Source organism: Coffea eugenioides, chromosome 8 (assembly GCF_003713205.1).
Source record: "Coffea eugenioides isolate CCC68of chromosome 8, Ceug_1.0, whole genome shotgun sequence".
NCBI lineage: Eukaryota > Viridiplantae > Streptophyta > Magnoliopsida > Gentianales > Rubiaceae > Coffea > Coffea eugenioides.
Window position 1 is genome coordinate 45,623,849 of NC_040042.1, and position 23,835 is coordinate 45,647,683.

At 34.1% G+C, this 23,835-nt stretch overlaps 3 protein-coding genes across 5 annotated transcripts; all 3 read right to left on the reverse strand.

The window, feature by feature from the left end:
* Positions 1-479: 479 nt before the first annotated feature.
* Positions 480-3,395, reverse strand: LOC113781605 (ubiquitin-conjugating enzyme E2 5-like). 3 transcript variants are annotated; one of them, XM_027327564.1, is made up of 7 exons: positions 3,107-3,394; positions 2,911-2,990; positions 2,299-2,413; positions 2,113-2,165; positions 1,843-1,971; positions 1,236-1,325; positions 480-784 (listed from the first exon to the last, which is right to left on the reverse strand). In XM_027327564.1, exons 1-7 carry the CDS (start codon positions 3,148-3,150, stop codon positions 651-653), a joined length of 645 nt encoding a protein of 214 aa, XP_027183365.1. In that variant the 5' UTR covers positions 3,151-3,394; the 3' UTR covers positions 480-650. The 3 variants fall into 3 exon arrangements, with proteins under 3 accessions (XP_027183365.1, XP_027183366.1, XP_027183367.1); XM_027327566.1 differs by lacking the exon at positions 1,236-1,325 and adding an exon at positions 886-970 and having other exon boundaries at positions 699-784; positions 3,107-3,395; XM_027327565.1 differs by lacking the exon at positions 1,236-1,325 and having other exon boundaries at positions 3,107-3,386.
* A 6,251-nt stretch (positions 3,396-9,646) lies between these two features.
* LOC113780982 (AT-rich interactive domain-containing protein 2) lies at positions 9,647-13,414 on the reverse strand. The gene is made up of 2 exons (XM_027326789.1): positions 12,146-13,414; positions 9,647-10,544 (listed from the first exon to the last, which is right to left on the reverse strand). Exons 1-2 carry the CDS (start codon positions 13,325-13,327, stop codon positions 9,666-9,668), a joined length of 2,061 nt encoding a protein of 686 aa, XP_027182590.1. The 5' UTR covers positions 13,328-13,414; the 3' UTR covers positions 9,647-9,665.
* A 4,204-nt stretch (positions 13,415-17,618) lies between these two features.
* Positions 17,619-22,022, reverse strand: LOC113781492 (probable E3 ubiquitin-protein ligase RHB1A). The gene is made up of 5 exons (XM_027327437.1): positions 21,841-22,022; positions 19,926-20,059; positions 18,662-19,097; positions 18,461-18,570; positions 17,619-18,326 (listed from the first exon to the last, which is right to left on the reverse strand). The coding sequence occupies exons 2-5, from the start codon at positions 19,992-19,994 to the stop codon at positions 18,294-18,296; spliced, it is 648 nt and encodes a 215-aa protein (XP_027183238.1). The 5' UTR covers positions 19,995-20,059; positions 21,841-22,022; the 3' UTR covers positions 17,619-18,293.
* Between the last annotated feature and the right edge of the window lie 1,813 nt (positions 22,023-23,835).

Below are 23,835 nucleotides of genomic sequence, written 5' to 3' on the forward strand. Positions count from 1 at the left end.
TTGCCGGAACAATTGGGGGGCCAAATTTATAACCCACAATGATGGGAGAGTAGTACAATTTAACAAACCAAACGCAAAAGTGAGAAGAATTTAAAAAAAAAAACACACACACACACACACACACACGCATATAATGAGAATTAAATTCAAAACTTTTAGTTTTGGAGTTTCAATTTTAACCACTTGACCAAGGTCTCATGGGCGACCATTGCCCAAACATAGAATGATTTTTGTTCAATAAAGCTGATGATCGAAATTGATTTTTTTTTTTTTAAATCAAACTTTAATGACCTCAATTCCAACATAGAATTAAACCATTATCGCGTTGGATATCTTGTGCAAGGTGCAATTGTATGCCTTCTTTTCATCAATTGAAGAGCAACATCCAAAAAAGAAAAAGAAAAGAGGAAAACCAACATCCACACCAAAAAGAAATGATTTCGCAAAGAAACTGAAATAGGTTAATAAAACAGCCAGGCTGCGTTAAGTCCAAAACAAATTTTTTATAAGCCAGAATGAATCAATATGAACAATAATGGTACAAATTTCAAACACAAGCATCACCAATTCATCCAGCAAATGAAACTCTGATATGATTAGACTTATTCATGTACAGACACACAGTTAAAGATGTCATTAGATTCATTCCCTCAAGGATCAGCTTTGCCAGCTACTTCCTCATCATCACTGGAGGGATATTCATCTTCACTCAGCTCCTCATCACTAGATTTTTCTGCAGGTGCAGCACCAGCATCCTCTGGCTTGGCATATTTTTCACAGTACTCTAAAAGAATACGGTATGTCAACACCAGTTTTATAATATGAAAATTGGTGACAAAAAGTTATTGCAAAAGATATTGCTCATACACATATAAGCATTATTACCATGTAAATAACCTCTCGCTTGCCAACGACAAGTATTTTAGTTCCATGGATATCAATTCCATCAGCAACTTATCAGAAGGCTTAGCTACCAACACATAATCGTCCATTAAAAATTTGCAGATTCTCAAATTCTTCAGTCAAGCAAGACACAAGCGAAGGTCATGTAAGACCAGAGCCATTGATGACACAAGTCCACACAACAACAAAATGGCCCCCTCCCGTGACATACGGAAAAAAAGAAAGAAGCAGAGGAGGAGTAAGAAGGCCTTTAAAGTGGTAAGACTTTGTTTGTTCACTAATAAAGATGCTCAGGTAAAAGTCAGTCACTGTTAATGCTCATAATGACATACCAATAGAACATAAATGGCCTTTGTCCCCTTCACATAAATGGCCTTTAAAGCGCCTCATTAGCGCCAATAATCTTCTGAAGTCTATAGCTTCTGAAATATAAGAAAGGCAAAAATGCACAAGAACAACAGAGATTCACAAGGATTTAAGTGAAGGGGCAATGGGGCTATATCCAGTTCGTCCGATGGTTCATGTCCTTGACTAGTATAATGATGCTTCTCAATTATTCCACACACTAGATTTTCCAGAACATATCAGTTTCAGTCTATATTAATACCTGTCCCAACTCTTTTATTGTTTAGAAGATGCTTTCAACCACAGTAACTTTCATTGACAAATAGCTCAATGATCAAGAATTCCCCCGCACATTGTGGCAAAAGAAGTTTTGAGTATCATGTCTTTCATTAACTAAGCCTTTTCTTCCACCAACCAAGCATCTTCTTACTCTTAAGCCTGTCCTTATGAGGATATATTTTCTGCAACTAAGTACACATTAATCAATTTTTAATCGATAAGATTACACATGATCACAGCTGAAGGCGACACCTTAAGGAAGACTAAGATGGTGCATTTCATAATTTTCATAGGTTTTAGATGAATAATTAATACCTTTAACTCTTTGTTCGTAAGTATTTCGATCACGCATCATAAGAGCAGCAGCCTCTCCATTCAACGGGTCAGACGGGTTGGGATACAAAAGAAGTTGAGGAAGAAACACTTCAAAGACATTTACCAGATCTGCAAAGCAGGGGAAAATGTACTCGAAGTTGAAGAAATCCAAACTTATTGTTCCACTTAGATACAGAAATAGAAATGACTGACAGTTGCTGAAACAATGGAATGGTAAATGCAACAAAAAGACGCAACAAGTACACTTACCGAACATGGGGCTCCATGTCTGATTGATAACATCTAAACAAACAGAGCCTGACCTGCATACAGAAGAGTAATGCAATGCAAGAAAGCACTTAAACCCATGCCTTTAAAAGCAAAGCAAAATCAAATTTATTGTAATGATGCCATGTAAGCATGTAAATTATGAGACAGTAACATCCTCAAGCTCACATTTCATCGACATTGGGATGGTAAATCTTGTTGACAAAACCGATTGAGGGAGATTTATACGGATAAGCATCAGGCAACTCCACCCTTATCCTCCACACACCTCCATGATAAGGACCTGCCACAAGAACCCACCAAGCCGCAGGAAGTAAAAGTGACATTAACCCCAAAAAAGAAAAAGAAAATAGTGCCATTTATTTAAGTCCACCCATAAGCAATCAACTAAAGAACCTTGTCCTCATTAAGAAAAATCAGTGAACAACTGTGCTGCATAGTCCCTCAAATTACGAGAGAGTTTAGGACAACAACAGCAACAAATAGTAATCTAAAGCTACATTAAACATGAAAACAATCTTAATTAAGCTAAATGACTAACATTGAGCTAGACAACAAGAGGCCCATTAATTCAAATATATAGATTTTGCTGAAATCAGGATATCTCAGCTAACATAAATTCCAAGATTGAGCCAATATATGAATGAATAGAAAGAACCAAGATAAAACAACAAAAAACCCAGAAAAATAATTGCAAACCCAGCTCAAATTTACAGTCCGATGCACTAAATAAGTGGGAAAAAATCAGAAAACAAGAAAAAGAAAAGGAAGGATTATTACTGTCTTTAGGTCCATGGAATTCCACATAAAATTCTTGCATGCCATCATTGATCATCTCCACCTTGTAGTCACTCATCATCCTAGGAAACAAACAAAACCCATTAAAATCAATACAAGGCCGAAAAAGGAAAACCCCAAAAAAGTATGAAAAAGAAAATAAGTAAAAAGAAAAAAAAAAAACTTTTGATTGAATTACAGCTTCATTAAATCCATCTCCCTGCGCTTGCTTGGGGAAGACATGGTCGATTCTTTTTTCTTTTTTTCCTTTCTCCGCCGAAGGTTTGTTGTATTCTTTTTTTCTTAGGTTGGAGGTTTTGGGAATTGAAGCAGTGAGGGATATGCGTGTGCTGTATATATAGGTAGGCCTGTGAAGTGTATATAAATGCGATAGCGAAGAAAAGAAAGAGAGAAGGAATTAATAAATATTTTATTCTCAGGGGGGCGGTTCAGACATCGAACAGGTAGCGAGTGAGCTACTCCAGCATCGTGCAGAGGCCATCACCCAAGCGTAGCTTTTTTACTGTTTTACAGTTTCTTTCTCTCTTTTTTTTGGTATATAACGAATAATAGGGGATAGAGAAAACTTAGCCACATAATTTTACACAGTCTAATAGATTAGTTTCTGATTTATTTTTTCATGCTAACACTATACGACTTTGTTTATACAAAAGGGGAGTAGAATTATGACTCGTAATCTCACTTATATTTAGAATACTTTTTATTAAAAAAATTTTAATAGTATGTCTTCAGACGTTCTTGGGCAAATGAATCTTTGAACCATGCCTGTCGATTTTATTTTTTATTTTTTTTTGTAAAAAAATCCTTAATTATTTAGTTTTCAGGGTATCTTTTTCTATCGAAAAACTGATTAAAAGAAAACAGAGGAAAGGACTGGCTTTGTAAGTATAAGATGGTGTTAAAAGGTTCCTTTTTTTTTTTTTTTTTTGACATTACATATTACGACATTTTTTTTTTCCATTTGAATTTATAAAGTTTTCTTTAATCATATGGTACTATTCAATTCTTGCAAACACTGAACCTCTGTCTTGACGCCTATTTATTTGGACCGAAATGTTCTGGCCCTTTTGGGAACACCCGAAGTCTAATTGTTATTTTGTTACATTTCTGGGATGGTTGAGAGAAAAATAGCTTTTGATGATTGATAGAAATGATAATGCTGAACAATGAATGGATCGTCTGAAGTGAATCTCCAAAAATCCATCCTTGGCAAAAAATCGTTTTACTCTGAGGCTTAACATGCAACTTCCTTCACTCAATTGGCCGTAGTTAACTTTTAGTGTTGTGATCATCTTTTTTTTTTTTCGGAGACGACAACTGTTGTATAATCTAATCTATTCTACACTAAGGAGGAGGGGGCGGACCTAAGGAGGCTCAGGGATAACCCGGTGTGATCATCATCATTGGCACATTTTTATTGTCTGAACAAAATCTTTCTTGTGTATTTTTATCAGATAATAATTCCTTTTTAACACAAAAAATACTTGGTGAATGTCAATTTAAAAACGTGCAAAAAGTGTAATGGTAATAAGAATAATAGTAAGTCTTTGCAACTAAAATTTTCTTGGTTGGCTTTTTCTTCTAGTGACAACATGTTTTGGCTACTTGTATACTTTTCCATGATGTGGTAGGCTACCTTCCAAGGTAATGTCTTCAAATATGTTTTGGTTACTTGAAGTAGTTAACAATATTGACGAAGTTGGATTCTCATCAGGGTTAACCTTCTCATGAATATGAAGGTCCAATGTTGCATCATGTCAACATAAAAACTTTTATTCTCCTTTTCCTTGTTGATTTTTCATCAGTGGAAGACTCCTATTACTACCACTAGCCATAATTACATTTTGAACTCTTATAAGTTAACAGTTGTTCTCAATTTTTACTACTTTTTAACTTAACTTTAGGCACATTGCACCGATTTCAAGAGTTATCTCAAATCACAACCAATTATTGTAGAGTAAAATGAAAATACAAATCCTAAGGATTGATGATGGCGTGCATATAGGCTCGTGGATATGTTTTTGGATACTTAGTGTTCGAGATTTAAAATGAATTGATTGTTACCGATTGTTGGGAAAAAAAATGAATTGGTAACTTTATCCTAATTAAAATTTGCTTACAGAAAGTTGTTGTTCAATAATTTTCTTGTGACTTGCAATGCATTAAAGGTTCACTTACCTTTTTTAAATTATTATCTGCTATATATTTTGTTTTTGCCTTTGTACTTCATCTAGAAGAGTGGACGATGAAGTGTTGGAGCACTAGAGCAATGCATCATTGGTGCCAAATACATAGACATTGGTCTGCGTTTGCTAGCCACTATCATCGCCCCGTTTGCTAGGAAATGGTGTTCGAGCTATCTTTTTTTTTTTTTTTTCTTTCAACAAACGTCAATATTGATTAGGTAAATCCAATTTACGTTTGTTATTGTTTGAAAATTTGCAACTACTTGAATGGCTTTTTATACCTTTGAGAAATCCATCGTTTCGCGTAATTTTACTGCATGTAGTGCAACTTCGATATATGATATACAATAAATCGAGACGAGAAGTGTTTGTCTAGTGATCAAGATTGAAATTATAATTTCTAAATTCAAGTTTCACTTTATATGAATTATAGTGCTGTTGAGTTATAGTAATTTCTATCATTTGCGAGTTAATTGTTTAATCACCCCATAACTAAAGATGGAATATGAATTATAGTGCTGTTGAGTTATAGTAATTTCTATCATTTGTGAGTTAATTGTTTAATCACCCCATATCTAAAGATGGAATGCTCAATTAGTCAAATTTACCGTGTGTGTTATTCTAAGTACAACACGGGCCAATCATACACTGAAAGATAAACTAGGTGCTCGACTCTAGAGCTGTTAATCGAGTCGAGTCGAGCTCGAGCATCGAACCTCTAATCGAGCTAGCTCGAGCTCACTCAATTAGTAATTCGAGTTTCACAAGCTGTTCGAGATCGACTCGGTGTATTCGATCGAAAACTCGAGTTCAAAATCAAGCCGAGCTTATCGAGCTCGAAACTCGAGCTGGAGCTCGTTTGGGAGATGAACATTAAGGCAAGACCGAAAGAGAAAAGAAAAAATTAGGGCTAGAAACGGGAGAATGAATTAGGTAAAAGTATCAAATATACAATGAAATGACGCTAATGATCCTACTCGGCTCGTCTATTAAACGAGTCGAGCCCTTATCGAGCCGGGTCGAGCTCGGCTCGCGAGCTACCCGGTTCGATTAACAGCTCTAGTCGCCTTGCTTAATCTATACGTACTATTCATTTCCATTTCTTTTGATTCAAGAGTTTGTGACTGAAATGTTGATTCTTTTAGAAAATGGAAAAAAAAAAAGTGAAGTAAGTGTCTAGAAATGTTGTAAGTAAAGGTACAATAAATCGGGGTTAGAATACCACAAGACATCCAAGACATTTAACAGGTGAATTATTCTCTATTCTTTAGTTGTGGATAGTTACACGTCTAACCCAAAAAATTTTTTTTTTTTTGATGAGAGGAGTTTTTTTTTTTTTTTTGAAGGAATGAGAGAGTTCATAATACAAAATTTTGTACGAGAGGAGTTCTTTTTTTTTTTTACGGCGATGATAATATTTCTATAATTTAATCTATCTTACTCTATAAGGAGGGAAGTCTAAAGAGACTGTGTATAAGAGACTACTAAGTATAAAAATGATGGAGAGGAGTTCATGATACAAAATTTTCAAACTTGTAGCCGCTAGACGGGAATCTCAATAAAAATTGACCCGCTAATAGAGCACAATTTAGGGCCTGTTTGGCACCCTAGTTTTTTACCAAGTTTTTTAGCTATTAGTTTTTTTAACAACTTTTGCTACATGAACCCCAAAAAACTTTTCAAAATTTTTTACCTACACACTTCAAAAATCTATACACAAAAAATTTCTCAAAAACTTTTCTTCCTCCCTCACCCAACCCATCACACCAGACACCGCCTCCACCACCTCTCCCGGCGCCGGTCACTTATTCCGGCGCCGCCGGTAGCCTCAAAAAAAAATTTTGAATTTTTGAGTCCCTCACCCTCAAAAATTTATTATATATATTATATATTTATAATATTATATATTTATATATTTATTTAAACATATTATAAATATTTTATTTTATTTAAAATATATTTTTATATAAATATAATATACCATATAAATTAATATTAATATAAATATGTAATTATACATTTATATAAATATTATATATTAAATATTTAATATATATAATACATATTATTTATATTCCACATTTATGTATATATATTTATGTATATTTATATACAATTATATTATGTATTATGTATAATATAATACATTTATACATAATATTAATACACAATATTAATTATACATTTATACATTTATATTAATTATATTAATACATTTATACGTAATATTATATATTTATATATTTATATAATATTCATTTATAATAATATACAATTATTACATTTGTAAATATATTTATATTATGTATTATATATAATATAATACATTTATATATTTTTATATACCTATATAAATATATTTATTTATAAATGTATTATAAATGCATAAATATATATAAATATTTAAACAATAAAAATTAAAAATTATAAACAATATTAATTATACATTTATACATTTATATTAATTATATTAATACAGTTATACATAATCATCATATATATTTATAAATTATAAATTATAAATTTATATAATATTTATTTATAATTTATACATTTATATTAATTATACATGTATACATTTATAAGTATATGTATATTATGTATTATATATAATATAATACATTTATATATTTTTATATAATATATAAATATATTTATTTATAAATATTTATAAATGTATTATAAATGCATAAATGCATATAAATATTTAAACAATATTAATTATAAATTATAAACAATATTAATTATACATTTATACATAATATTAATACATTTATACATTTATATTAATTATATTAATACATTTATACATAATCATCATATACATTTATAAATTATAATTTATACATTTATATAATATTCATTTATAATTTATACATTTATATTAATTATATATTTATACATTTATAAATATATGTATATTACGTATTATATATAATATAATACATTTATATATTTATATATATATATATTTATTTCTAAATATTTATAAATGTATTATAAATGCATAAATGTTTAAAAATATAAAAATTATAAATTATAAATTATAAAATACTCAAAAATATGTTTTTAAAATACCTCTAAAAATAATCCAAAAAACGTCTACAGTAACATTTCAAAAACTTCTACAAAAAAGTTTTTCACCTTACAAAAACTTCTACAAAATTTTTTTAAAAACTTCTACAGTGCACTACAGTAAAGTTTTAGACAAACTCCCAAAAAACTCAGGTTCCAAACAGTCTCTTAGTCTTCCAACAAAAATGGCAGGCAGGCAGGCAGCGGAGGAGAATCAAAATTCCTGTCATTTAAAAGTGTGGAAGGACGTGGAAGTGATTGGAAACCCCGAATTCCAAGCGCATTAAGCGAATAGTTATGTAGAAATTCTTCATCGCGTAATGGGATTGCTGAAAAAGATGCACCATTATCAGTCCACGTAATGTTATTGGTTTAACACCTACTCTACTTTTTAAATTCATTCTTGCTCTTTCCTGCCTACCAAAATGATAGCATCAGCAGCAAGATTAACTGGTTCAAATGTGGCCAAAAAAAAATGGAACAACACTCTAGGAATGGCTAGAGCTCAGATGCTTGAATGGCATTTTGCTTCTTTGATAGCCAACATTCATCACCGAAATGCATTATACAAATCAAAGTATGCCACAAAAAGATCCTCTGCCATAACCCCCTACATTGAGTAAATACTCCATTAAAATGTACGTCAGTGCCCGTCGGTTATCTACCCTCTCTTTAAGCCTCCTCCTCGAGAAAAACCTTTCAATGTGAAAGAAAAAGGGAATACAAGAACCAGCATTTTACATTTTCTTACTGCTTTTTTTTTGGCCTATGTGTTCAAGAATAGACCCTTTATCGTTATCTTACTGGATTCAGGAATGAGTCTCCTATGTCACCTTAAGATGCACTAATTCTTTGCTGTGTTTTAGAATTAACCATTTTCTCCATCAAATGCAGAAAGGGTACGCTAGTTGATTATGAAACATATGCTTTAGACACTTGTTTATCATAATCGCGTGCAAATTTTTATACCAACATACAGGGCCAGAGGTATGGTTGAAAATGATAGGCAATGGGAAGAGTTCAAAATGCGGGTGACACCGAATTTCCGTCCTAAAATGAAGCAAATATGGCACAGCTATAATTGTGACAATGTATCCAAGCTGAGTAGTGTTATAACCCCCCACAACACACACACACACACAGAAAACTGCTGAGACAGAAAGTCCACTACAAATGCATGTCTGAAGTTCGAAATTTTGGGTCTGAAATAACTGACATTGTATTTACAAGCCAACCACTTGAATGGTGCAATTCTGAAAACAAGAAAACAGATATATCCTCTTCAAAACTTTGCTCGGAGCAAAGCCTCAGCATTCGGGGTCATCCTACTGATGATCTCCAGCTACTTCCTTCAAATTCCTTCTCATGTTTGCTTTCAGCAGTTGAAAATTGGGAAAAGCAATAAGTTGCCGACACCTATAACTACAGACAGGGAACTAAGTTGTATAAGCTGCACTAGAGAAAATTCCCAGTACATTAGTCTAATTCCGCACACTGCTTATTCTCAAAGCAGATTGGTAGTCTGGACTCTGGAACATAAATCGCTTTATAACCAAAACTGTCTCCTATCAACCCACATTCTCTTTCGTCATCATCACTGTCGACATCCTTTGGGGTCACCCGATTTTGGTAACTCCTGCGCCTAACAAGGAAAACATTGAAGTAATAGCTAACCAACTTATCCCTTGTCGTTGAAGGAAAAATTCTGAAAGCATTGCTCCAAAACTTGTTTGTGGATGCACTATTCAACCTTATCATGTCCTTGAATTTCTTTTCATGTTCTGCTGTCCAAGAAAGTGAAACCTCCTCACCCATGTGATCAAATCTCCATTTATAGAACAACAACCCAAGTTCGCGCTTCAGTTTCAGCCTCTTTTCTGCTATGTGGAACCTAATGCACTCAACATTACCTGGAAATGGACAATCACATGCATTTGGTCTTCCCTTACCAATACGATCCAATCCAAAAACAGGTTCATCTTTAACATCTTCAGGAGGCCACATCTGTTTGCCTAGCCACTTGGGATCACTTTCAACAATCACACCAGTCCACTCAGGGACTTCAGCTTGAAACTCAGGACCCACACAGACTTCTCTTTCAGGTGGGTCATCCATGGAGATATGATCTATTTTATTTCTGTCTGAATCTTCAACATTCAGAAGAAGTGATTCCTTGGCACTATATCCCTGTTCTGTCTTTTGAGGCACAGCAACTTTACAGTGAGGGGGTAAATTGCAACAGGAACACGACTGACACTTGGCTACAGGAAGCCTTTGACTGCATCTTGATTTCTCGACAGATTGGTGATTAAGGACATCTTCTTCATACATTGAAGGATGCATCCTCAACTTTTTCTGTCAATTCATTCCGCAAATCATCCAATAAAAATACTGCCATATGTTTTTGAATTTGAATGATAAACTATGACCAAGCACAAATCACAGTACAAGTGTTACAGAGTTCAAACTGTACATGGACAAAACTTGCAAAACGTATCCAAACACTAATCATTGTTCATTTAACCAAGAAAAGCACTTTCAACTACTTGATGCTAGCCATTCACTCAGTTTAGTGCAGGCAACAACGGAAAGACAAAGTTTAATTGATCTCGCAGATTTCATGACCAGACATTCTGGAGAAGGACATGTATTCAAACGCCATACATGACTTTGTTTTCTCTAGATATATTACTATTGAAACCTTAGTTTCCAATTTGTTCTAATTCAGTTCCTTCTAACTTATATCCTATGCTATTTCATGCATTCACAAACAACTTCCTTGAAAAGCCACACAACCGATCCAAAATTCACTTATTAAGCCACAAAAAGTCTGGACTCAATAGGACAGCTAATTCAGAAATTTGTAAACAGAATTCATAAACATAGAATTAGAAAGAACTAAAAGGCACCAAAAACTTTTATGCTGATATTTGAAGCCAGATGATAAGAGTAACTATCAACTTTAGGTTCCAACTTCTTTCTTGCATGTTCAATATTCAGAGGTAGGATCCAATCATCCAACAGAAACAAGATATCGGTTAAGCAGCAAATTCAATATTTTACCCCCAAAACAACCCCAACCAGCACAATTAACTTTGCTGAGCATTGTGATATAATCCACATGGTATCAAAACAAGCAGTATATATGCTAGGCCAATAAAAAAAAAAGTCTAGCTCCCTTCTAAGTGTCATGGTAAATTATATCAAAACTCGAAGGATTATACAAATGAATTAATTATGTACACATGAATTCCATGTATAGACTGACATTGAAAGATTTCTAGCACACATCCATTTTTAGGAGGTCCAAACCATGTCGAGTAAAATGAGCATTCACTGTTTCTCCGTGCTTCTTGAAGTTAACCTTATATTATAAATAGTCCAGTTTCAAAATTTTCACAAACAGTAGGAATGAAGTGTAAAATTGACTCTTATAGTGCAAGTGGTTCTGCATTACATTCTATTACATTATATCAAAAATACATAAAAGGATTACACAGCATTAACATCATTTTACCGGGATCCATAGTGCATCAATAGCAAATAATGGTTCAGATTGCACAAGTAAATATCAAAAACATAAATCAGAGCATATGGCAACTTTACAATGCATGCAGTAGGGAGAAAATTTTGCATCAACCACATTACTGCCAATTTTCGATTACATAATTTACTAGGCATGTAAATTAGACTGTTATCAAAAGCAATTACTCTGGTTCAAGCCTCTAATGACAGTGAAGAACAAAACCCAGCATCCGATTTGATTGTGTAAACCAAAGAACTGTTAAAACAGCTCACATATAATGTATCGGTTATGCTTTGTACATGAAATTAGCAATCAAATAGGCTGTAAATAAGACAAAAGCCTGGGGGCCAAGTGACATGTAACAAGTGTCTGAACCAAGTGATTAATTCAGATAAAATAAGTGACAAATACAATTACACGGGTTTCGTACCTGCTGGAAAGATGATTCTACTTTTAAATTGGCATCCCTTTTTATTAGTCGTGCTTCACGAGCCAACAGAGCCAGAAACCATGGCTCCTGGTTTCCATGGTGTTTCCACTTGGAGCACTCAGGCAATCTCCCAATACTAAGATCATCAGGATGTTTAGCTGTATTTTTCACCCAGCTAAGCATTGCTGACAATGATGAAGATTCTCGCTTCCTCTTCCGAGAATCTACAACTTTGTCAACAGCATTTCTGGTTGATAACATGACATTACCACTACTTTGCACATCAAAACCCTGCTCAGGAGTGTCCACTTTAATGTCATGTAAATTAATGATGGCTTTCTCAATGACCTTCTCAGCTGACAGACTGACATCATTCTCATTTTGGGAACAGGTTTTATTGTCGTCATCACAAGTTTTTTCTTTTGAAAATCCATTTACTTCTTTTATAACTTTTTGAATAACTTGCTTGGCTGATGATACCAAATCATTGTCACTGTCAAGGTAAAATTTTTCACCGCCGTCAACACATCCTTCACTGGAATCATGCACTTCATTAATGTTTGCACCGGATGAATAGTGTACTGATCTCTTACTACGATCAGTTGCATTTCGAGACTTATCAAACTTAGATTTAACACGCTTTACATCTTCCTTTTCAACTTTTCGCTGTACCTCCATCAAATCTGCACTACCTTTCCTCAACTCGTCTACCAACTCGTCCAAATTTTTAGCAAATCTATCCTCAATACTATCTGAATATCCCTGCCACAACCAGTGATCAAGCTCATTCAAATACTTAACATAAATCAATTTTACGGATGCAACCGCCCCAAAACCAAGCCCACATTCCTCAGCTACAAAACCCCACAAATTTTTCCTCGAAGTGGAATCATATCCACCTAATTTTCTGACAACCCAAAAAAGCTTAAACAAATCAACAAGCTCATCATTGGCGCACAACACAGGTAAAGGCCTAATACATTTATTAACACTTCTTTCCCTGAGAAAATTCACAAGAACGTCATTGAACAATCCCCTAAGCCTATTCTTGCATTCATCAAAACCACATTCCACTAAACTAAAATCATGATCAGAAGCAGACTCTTTTTTCCTTTCACAATCTTGAATAATTTTCACTTCACGTAAACCTGACTCATCTCTCAAATTTGACCATCCTTCCATTAACTTCAATCCTTTTTTTTTTTTTTGGGCTTAGTTTTCCAATGTTTGTTTCTGGGTTTTCTTTTGTTTTATCTCCAGAATCTATACCATATCAAGAAAAAATATACATATATATAAACAGAAAAACCAAATTAAAGGTGATAACTTTGATGTACCCAAAAAAAAAAAAAAGCTCTGTTTTTTTCTGAGTTGAGTTTTTACCTTGTAAGCGTTATTGAGAGAAGCCCACCTCAAGTTTTCCTTGACTAGAAATGGAGAAGACAAGAAGTGAGAAAATGAATGGGAATGGCGACAGGAACGAGAAATTAAATTAATCTAATGAAAATTAGAACGCTGGTCGAGTTAAGAAATGAAGGTTTATAGAGGCCTTTCTTAATTCTTCTGATGAATAGGAAAGAAGGTTGTTTTTGACAGCTCAGAAATGTTTTTGACATGGCCTCCAAAAAATATTTTGGAGTGGGCAAAAGAAGACGAGATATTTTTTTGAAGTTTGGTTTTGGGACCTATTTTTTTGGACAGCAACGATTAAGTTAATGGTTTCCTTTTTCTTTTTTCTTTTTTTGAAACAGCAATGGCTTTAATTCAGTTTATATGAGGGGAAAGTCCATCAGTTTATACAAAGAATTATAGGGTTATAAGGAAACCCAAGTTTTTTTTTTTTTTTTTGTCAACACAGGGAATATCCCTTTCGGACTAATCTTTCTTTGCTTGTGCACCCGCACCCCAAGATACACAAGATGATAGAAGGAATCGAACCCTGACTGGGAGGATCCGAAAATTCCTTTAGAATTTTCTCTCATTTTTTAAAAATTAATTTATATTTCCTTTTATATTTCTTTACTCTGACTAGTTAACTATTTATTAACCCTAAATTTCATGGTGATTTCATTAGTTGAGTCAAGAGTTTTACTTTTATTTTTAAAGTTAAAGTAAGTTAGGGTTTTGGTACATTTTAGTAGTGTGATCGATTGGTGAGATATGTACACTAAATTTGGTGGATAAGAGTAAGTATTGGGTAAGAGGAAGTGTGTGATTAAAAGTGCTAATAATAAGTTAGTGAATCATAAGTTAAAACAAAAGTACAAGGGAATTAAGGGAAATAGACTTGAATCAACGTGCGTCGTTTGTTACCGGTTGAGTAAATCGCTTGATCAATACTTTCTTACCCTAATCTCCCTGTTTTTATTTCATTTAATTTTTTCAAAATTAACCCTTAAATCAGCCACCATTATTGACTAAGAAAAAGGAAAATGAAAAGAAAGACAAAATAATTGGGTGACACTTGTCAACCATCAAGCCAACTATGACCAAGACTTTCCTTTAGTCTTTATCTTGCAATTTCACAGCACAAGCCTTTCATTTTCTCCTGTGAAGGCCGAAATTGAGAGAGAGAGAAGAGAGAAAAACTTTTAAATTTTCATTTTAATTTCCTTGCTTGATTTATGAAGAATTCAAAGATCAACCTTAATCCATACCGATTAATTTTGAATTAAGTTTGGAAGGAAGCTTTTGGTGGAGTTACTTGAGAAATAAAGTTCTTGAGTTGCTTGTTATCTTGGGGTTTTGAGGTAAAATTTCTAGAAAATATCTCTTTTTACTTGTTTCTTGAGATTTATGCAAGATATGTTATGATTGAAGTTGAAAGAAGCATGTTTATGTTAATTTCATGATTTTGCTAGGGTTTGGTGAAGTTGTTGCTAGGGTTTGATTAATTTCCAACTTAGGCATATGTTGGTTATATCTAGTTTTGTGATTAAAATAAGTACTCTATGTATCCTATATTTTGTAAACTTGATTGAGGCTATCTTGTGGTGAAAGTGTAGCCTTGAAATAGTTGAAAAAAAAATTGGTAAATACAAAGGAAGTGCTGCTGAAATTTTTTCCATAGGAGACTCTGAGCAGTCTTGGAAAATCTGTCATATCTTGGTGTAAAAAAATTTAAATTGAGTTCTGCTTGTTGCATTTGAAACTAGATTTAGAGTACTTTCTACCGTGAAAATTTCAGAATTTTTCTCAATTTTTATGAATATCTGTGATTTTTCAAAATTGACTGAATTTTCATTCCTGTTCTGTCTTTCTACTGGATAAAGCAGCCACTTGAGATTGGATTTTGACTGACTTGTGAATAGAATCTTGCAAAGGTGTCTTCTGAGAAATATAATTCTTTGAATCTATTTTCCAACGGTATAAAGTTTATAAATTTTGGACTTAAAGAACTTGAGATATGATTTTTCAAATAGTATCGCGCAAAACTGAAAAAATTCTGCTTTTCTAAAACTGTTCTTACTTTTATTTTCAACTTTAAGTTGGAGTTGTTAAACCATTTTGACCTTGGTTTATGATTGGAATGAGGAAATTCTTGATTACTCATGTCCCTTGGATCTAAATGTTCTCTTTTCACTCCAAAATCATATTTGCACCTTTGTACTAGTAGTTATTCGAATTTTTTTTGGTTCACCTAAATTTTGAATGGTTGAACCATAATATTTTCTCTTGATTATTCTTAGGATTTGTCGGTGATCAAGGGCATAATCCGGAAAGAAACTTTTGACGTTATTTTACTTAAACTGGTGAGTGTTCTTTGCTTGTTGTGCTTCCAATGACAATGTGAAATATTGTGAATGTTTGCTTAAATGTTAAATATTTTTCAATGATTGTTAAATGAATTTTCGATAGGCGAGTGTGTACTTTATCGCACTCGATCTAAGTGAATGTGAAATTTTCAATGATTAAATGATTGAATGTTACTTGTGCAAGAATATAAGACTTTTGGCTGAAATGGGCCCTTACCCTTCGTTGCCAGTCGACTTAAGCCAGAAGCGAACTCGATCGGGCGGCTGGTGGCCCTGGGACAATGTTTGGTATACTTGAGTATTACCACGAAATTTGATAGAGAATTGACCAGTGAATTCAATGCAATGATATTAATGAATGAATGACAAGATCACTAAAGTAGTTTTCACTTGCAAACGTTTTCTAATGTCGGAGGGATAAGGAAAATGGTTGGTGAATGAATGAATGAATGGCTCCAAGTGAGCATGTATCCTTCCAATGATTGAGTGTTTATTTCTTAAATGACTGGATATTACTGTGCAAAGTATGCAAATTGTTAAATGTAATGTTTCCATGATTTTCCTACCTGATTGCTTGTTTAGAAACTTCACTGGGTTTTTAGCTCATTCTTTTAGTTTTTATTTTCCTTACAGGAATGGAGGTTCGAAGCAATTGAATGTGAATTAGAGTGTATAACCCTCTTATACTTATACTTTTGGTTGATAGGATATATTTTGACATTTGACGTTGTATCATACATTTGATTTTTTGGTTGTAAATAAGTTTGTATTTTGGTTGAATGGTAGAACTTAAATGTTATTTTGGAGGCTTGAATGATTAATCTTGAGAGTTGATTGAGTGAGTAAGTGAATCTTAACGAGAGTTAGGCAGACAGTCCGTCAAACCCTTGGGTACACCTTAGAAGGAGGTGGGGTCGTCACACTGATCACATGGTGTCAGGACCTAAAGAGGCTACCCCGGCACCAGCCAAGCCGACCCCAAGGGGCATAAGGGAACCCTATTGTATCATCGGTTTATATGATGGAAATCCAACCGGTTCATATAGAGAACTAGATGGCAAAGATCTCTAGTTTATATAACACTAAACATCCTCTGAATTAGGTTGTTAGTTACTAGGCAAGAAAATTTTGACAGCTTCACATCGTTGTAGGTTGAAGAGTTAGCCCATGGCGAGCATAAATACATGTAATGATTGACATATTACGAAATTTGATGATATTCAACTTTGATCATGCTACTAGTGCTGGTGATTTCTTGATCAAAAGTAAACAACAAAACTTGACAAGAATTGTAATTTCTTACTGAAAATTGCCGTGGTCCTTTAGATGATGATTATTATTGCTTTATTCCTTGGTTGCTAATTATTCACACTTTACTTCTTTGCTTGCTAACCTTGTACTAATATTCATATTGGAACATAATTACAAGTGAGCCAACAAAGGTTCTGTCTCCAAAGGAGTGCAACCAAGAGAGGTTAGCAACTTTTTTATTTCAAACTTGAGTACTGTACTCTAGAAACCTCTAAAACGTCCCCAGAAAATACTTGGCCATCGTCATTCTGAACATATTTATCTCATGTTCTATTTTCTAGTTTAGTTTCCTTTCCGTTTTACCATTTACCTTGAACATGATTGCTGGCTTTTACGAGAGGAAAAGAGCTTATATAAAATATCCTAAAACTCACCGCATATTGCTAAATCTAAGCAACAAACAAAACTACAGGTGAAGAAAAAGCATACTAAGATTGTGCATGGCTCATGAATGCTTCTCTATATACACATGAATCAATCTAAAATATTCACCCGGTCCTTCAAAATTCTTTTGCTTTCCTTACAATGATGCGATCCCCACTACCAACCAGAAACCTCAACGTAAGTACCGCCTACGAAATTTACAGATCCAGCTTGATGCAAATCCCTAAAATCCAAGCTGGTTGAAGAGAAACTGCGCATAAGCAAACAAAAGAGAGGGCATGGGAGGAAGAAACCACGGCAGCAGACTGAGAAAACTAACAGGACAAAACAAGGATTTCATGCCCCCTTATCCCAGTGCCAGACTCCTGGTTAATAACTTGAGAGACCTCCTGGACAATGTTGGATACGCTGAGAATGTAAAGGAATCGACTGTAGCATAGAAAACCATCCACTTTCTGTTTCAGCTTTTCTTCCTGCTCATTACTTCTCTTTTTTCTTTTTTTTTCCTTCTTTGATTCTCCTCGATCAAAATAAAAGAATCGGGCGACATATTAACAAAACAAAGAGAAATTTTAGGCAAAGCTATGACTACCATTCAACACCAAAAAAGAAAAAAAAAAAGAAAAAAAGAAAAAGAGGTGTACTATAAATGCTCAACCCTCACGCATCCCTGACTTAATACCCTTCTGTCTTAGAGCTTAAGCATCATCACCAGTGCTGAAAACCATCACCTGCACCCAAAGACAAGAAGCAACAAATTCATAAGCAACAAATTCATAATGCCAGCATAAACAAAACAATCATTTGACTCGGAACAGGAAAATCTCCTTTCACCCCTCATGGATTAAATTGAAATGCAAGTCACCTGATCACAGACAGGACAAGTATCACTCCTTTCCATCCATTCAAGAATGCATCCCAAGTGAAAATGATGCTCGCATTTTGTAATAATTTTTGGATTCTCTGAATCATATTCTGCATAAAAAAGAACAAAGCAATGGTGTCAAAATCCAAGTCCAAGCACCAATATCAAAGCCACCAAGCAAAAGTATGTCATGTACCATACCTTCAAGACAGGTTGGACAAACATCCTCCTCCTCCTCCAGCAGGGATTTTACTATGAGTTCACCAGGCTTCTTAAGCTCGCCAGATTGTTCAAGATCATTTTCCACATCTTTTGTGGCAGTAAGCTCAACAGTTGCATTTCCATCCAACTTCACAATTTTGACTGTAGTTTCTTGAGTGATTCCAGAATTTGTTTCTTCAACAGCCTTCTGTGCGAGTTGCACTGTTTCATTCTTGTCACCATGACTAGGTGGATCAGCAAGAGATGATCGAGAGTGTCCAACATATGTTTCATAAGGCACTGGCGCTGGAGGTGCTCTATAAGTTTCCGGTATTGAAGTGTCTAGGTTGGTGTCAACTAATAGCCCAGTCGAAAGTGAAGATACTGTGCCATTTGAAGGTGGTAGGGTCTGATGTTCTTGTCCAGCCCTTGGATACTGCAAAAAAGAGTCAAAATTCCAGAGAAAAGGAACAGCATTAACCAGCAAAATTCAGGTAGAATGTATGGCAGCAAATTCATCATTGATCATCCTGCAAATCACTCAACCCAGTTGAAGAGAGAATGAAGATTGGTAAGAAAACAACTACCAAGTGACAGCTTAGGAGTGGAACACGAGCACTAAACAGTCCAATTGCCAAGAAAGATGAGTAGGCCATTTCTTTTTCCCTGCCTGACCTAAGTTATTAGGTTCTTCAAATTTTGCAGTAATCCTACATGCTGCAACATCTTTTGAAGGCTAAACTACAAGTTTACCCATTTTCAACAGCATTCTCCCTTTCCCACCAGATTGTGCTCAGATCAATATTCTGTGGGTCTTAATAAACTGAAACTTCCACCAGTCTATTATTAGAAAACCGGCACTGGAACGAAAAGAAGCAAATCACTTGGTGCTCCTAGCTTTTAAACAGAGAGCATGAAGTTCAGCAGTCAATAACAATAGCGCTTCCAGAAAATTATGCAGGTAGTGCAGTACAAAATCACAATGGTCAATTATGGACTTGCAAGCTAGTCAACTCAGGCTTTGATTGGATATCAAGGCATCAAAATGCGTCGAGCAGAGGTTCTAGCCAGAATACACAATGTATGACTGGTCCAGAACTTCTCTTGACAAATACATAATGAACCTAGAGCTCTAAGTACATAAATTAATGAATACAGCCCAAATAGGAAAAGAACCTGAACAATAGCCTAATAATCAACTTTTTTGTATGCTATCAGTAGACACCAGATTCATGCTGCTTATGAAGTTTGAGATATTACTCACATGGTAGAAAGTGGGAGCATTATTTAGTTCCTCTGCTTTTGAAGCACAGCAACAACAGCAGCCCCCCATTTCTACTGAGTTATCTTTGCTATGAACCAGATGCTACAAGGTACTTTGCTCATCGTTTCTCTTGCCTACACAAGAAAATTTCATAATGTAAGCCAAAAAAATTAAAATAGAACTGAAAAGAAAGTTTTATGACTTTTTAATGTAAGACAAGATAATTATCTCTTAAGAACAAATTCCTGAAACCAAAATTTACTTCATTCATTAGAAGAAGCAAGAGACGTGTATACAGTCAAGTCAACAAGGTCGACAGAAAGGTTCACAAAGAGATTTATGGATTTAACATATTTCACAAAAAATGGAAGTACGCCCTCCATTAGATGCAACAAAGAATCTACAGAAAGATGGTTTGCACATGCCAATGTTATTCCTCAACAGGTAATTATATTATAGTGCAAGAGCACAAAATCCCAATTATGCAGCACAAAAATCTCTATTTAACAGTAAAATTTAATACACCTTAACTGAAGGAAATTTCCTTCTCTCAAGGCTCAATTAGCATATCCAAACTGCAAGCCCCAGGTGTATAAAAGAAGACATTCCCCGTGGTGATCGGAGCCTTGACGATTTTTAGAATTCATAAGGCTAGTGAAATTCAAATGCAGGGCTATTTTCTCGAGACCAATAACTAATTACACCATTTACATGATTTCAGAAATAACATAAGATAAAAGCTTGTAAGAAAAGTTTTCCAAGAGGTAACTAAAATCTTGAGCCTGATTTAGCAGCTTTCATGTAGGCAATGGATATACAGTTAGTCCGTCTCAAATATGCATCCAATACAACCAGTTGGATGTCCTGCAGCTTAACCATATACTTTAAAAATAAAAAATTGTCAATTCAAGGCTCTCAAAATTCACATTCTGCAAATCCCAGTCTGCCAATAGGTTTTGCCAGTTGATTAATTAAATGCTGATGCATATGGCAGAGATCCTGGGTAATGCATGAAGTGAGACAAAAGAGAAAAAAGCACGAGGAAGAAAAACTTATCAAAATTTCATCATCATTAAAGCATTCTTCCAGAAAAATCGGAAGCATCAGAAAAACACAACCTTCCATCTTCCAATCTAATTAAGCTGTCTGCTGTCAATCTTCCAATGCATAGACATTAAACCCCAGTTCTGGCAAACAGGAAATCATGCTAATTTATGCCTTTGAAACCAAACACTGATTAAAACTCATAGTAATTCAGTAATTCTCTGATACAACTCACTGCTATTGCTTCCCCGGTATATAAATAGTAAACTCAGTTTCAAGGAGTCGACATGATATCATACACCAATAAATGCATAGATTTCACATTAATTTAAAATTTAGCAATCCCACCATCAAGAAAACATTCTGGTGAAAAAATCAAGAGCAAAACAAAAGTAATAGCCAAAAAACAGTTCAAAGTTCAATTCCCCAAAAACTAAATTTAAATAAATCATCATCCCATCTTTAACAAATTTCACCTTAGATAGCTCTATTCTATAGGCCAAAAATACATCATCACTAAAATTTCAAGAATAAATAAATGAAAAGTACCGATATGAACTAAAAGAACTCCCAACATCCATACCAAAATCAACAAGTAACAAAACTCATCATCTTCAGAACTGTAATCAGCTATCAAGCTTCAATTTAACCAACCCTAAGCTATTAATCAAATACTACAGGGACAAAAAAAAAAAAAGTTAAAACACGTAATCACGCACTTCAGATGCACATAAAAACATCATCCAAAATCAAGCTCCATGAACAAACTCCTACTTACTTATCTTAGGTACAACAAATTAGCACAAACTTGAAAAATACCACACACGTATACATACAAGTATGTATCTGCGTTTTGTCTACATACAAATACCTTCACATAATTTAATAATCGGACGAGTCTCAGCTGAGTTGTTCACTCATTTCAGTAAGGAATAGAGAGGAAAGAGAAAGGAGGAGAAGGACAAGTAAAGGCTCTTCTGTAGTACTACCTATTATTTATGTGTGTGCGTGTGTGTGTTTTTCTTTTTTTTCTTTCCTTTTTTTTTTTCCTCCTTGTCGTGACGGTTCAGAAAGAAAGAAAGAGAAGAGAATTTTGTTAACGGAGAAGGAAGGAGGAAAGGTATGGTTTTTCGTGTGACAACGACTTTCAGTGGAAAAACGAGGACAAACCAAAAATTTATTCCTACGAATTAAATTACTATAATTATCAAATTAGTAGTACTATTAAATAATACTCCTCCGTCCCACTTTGATAGTCTTGTTTTCATTTTTCGTCTGTCCCAAATTATAGTTCACTTTCCAATTAAAGAATGTAGTTGTATTTTAATTTTCCTAAAATACACTTATTCAATGTAAGTTGTTGTTACTATAAACCTACCACATTTAATGCATTTAGATTTTCCAAGCTTATTTATACGAGGAGGGAAACAAACTATGTCATCATTGGCTACAAACCATGAGTGAAAATTTTCAAAACCATCCATATTCCCACAATTTTTTTAATGAAACTCCAACAAAAGAATATGATTTCAAGTTCCCATAAAGTTGTACTCTAATTAATGTGAGGGTATTTTAGGAAAATAACTAACTAAATTGATTGTTCCAACAAAGTTAACCATTTTTTCTTAAACTGTGTGAAAAAAAAATTAAGACTATCAAAGTGGGACGGAGGTAGTATTAAACACTATGATTTACTCATATTATATTTTAGTTGTATCATTAAATTGCAGTTTTGGAAAAGTATATATTTATATTCATATCCCCAAAGTTTGGTAAAAAAGTGTTTAACACACGAAATTCTTAATAATGAAAAACGTCAATCAGAGCCGTTTGAATTTTTTTTTTTTTTTGAATTTTTGTAGAAAAATATAGTGTAACTATTTGATGTATGTGAAGTAAAAAACGATCAAAAAACGAGTTCACGAAAAAATTGCAGAAAGTAGTACCCACGTTTCAAAATCAAATATTGAACATTTTACGTTGGAAAAAAAAAAAGAAAAGAGTACGTTTCTAACTTTCATAAGTAACAACACGTACCAATTATTTAATCTTCATTTTTTGAAGAATAAGGCTTTGTTTGGATTGTATTTTTTCTGGACTTTTTATAGAAAAATTATTGTAACGATTTGATATATGTGAAGTAAAAAATTATTAGAAAATGTGCCGACGAAAAACGTAACAATTCTTCTTTATAAAATTCCAATCCAAAGTGTTTAAGTAATGTGTATTTGTTGCATAATTTTGACGAAGCCAAAGTATGGAAAATTGAATAATGTTTTGAGGTTCAAAAGTGGGTTCGAGATGGTTGAGGTGTCAAGATAGGAATATGACAAGTCGTGAGCTATTTGCTTTAAGATTGAGACACGTTTCTGAGGAAAAGCCTTTGCCGCTTCCGCTCTTTCACTTTACTGTTTTTGGGGGATGGCCAAAAGCATGAGACTGCGAAGTGGCGAGATGGTGAGATATGGATATGATGGAAAATGGCGAGTTTAGGGTAACGGTGGCCGGCTAGTTCTCTAACAAGTAAGCGCTTCTATTTTGGAACTTATTCCGGGACCCGCCAGTGGCAGTGGGGAGCGAAAGTGACGAGCTCTTTTCTAGTAGTATATCTTATGACCTTTAATTTAATCACTGGATTCTAAAATTGTAATACTGGGAAGGGAAGTAAAGTACAAACTACAACAAAGGCGTGAGTGAGGAACTGCTGAGCCAGAGAAGAGAGGTTGTTATTTGTTGGTTGGGGGGAATTTTGGATTTTTATGCGGCTCAGATCATGGTGGGTGGGAATAACACATTCTTCCAAATTATTGAGACAGGTGGGCTAATGGATTGGTCTAAGTCAAGTCACGGCTCCATTACCAGTCCA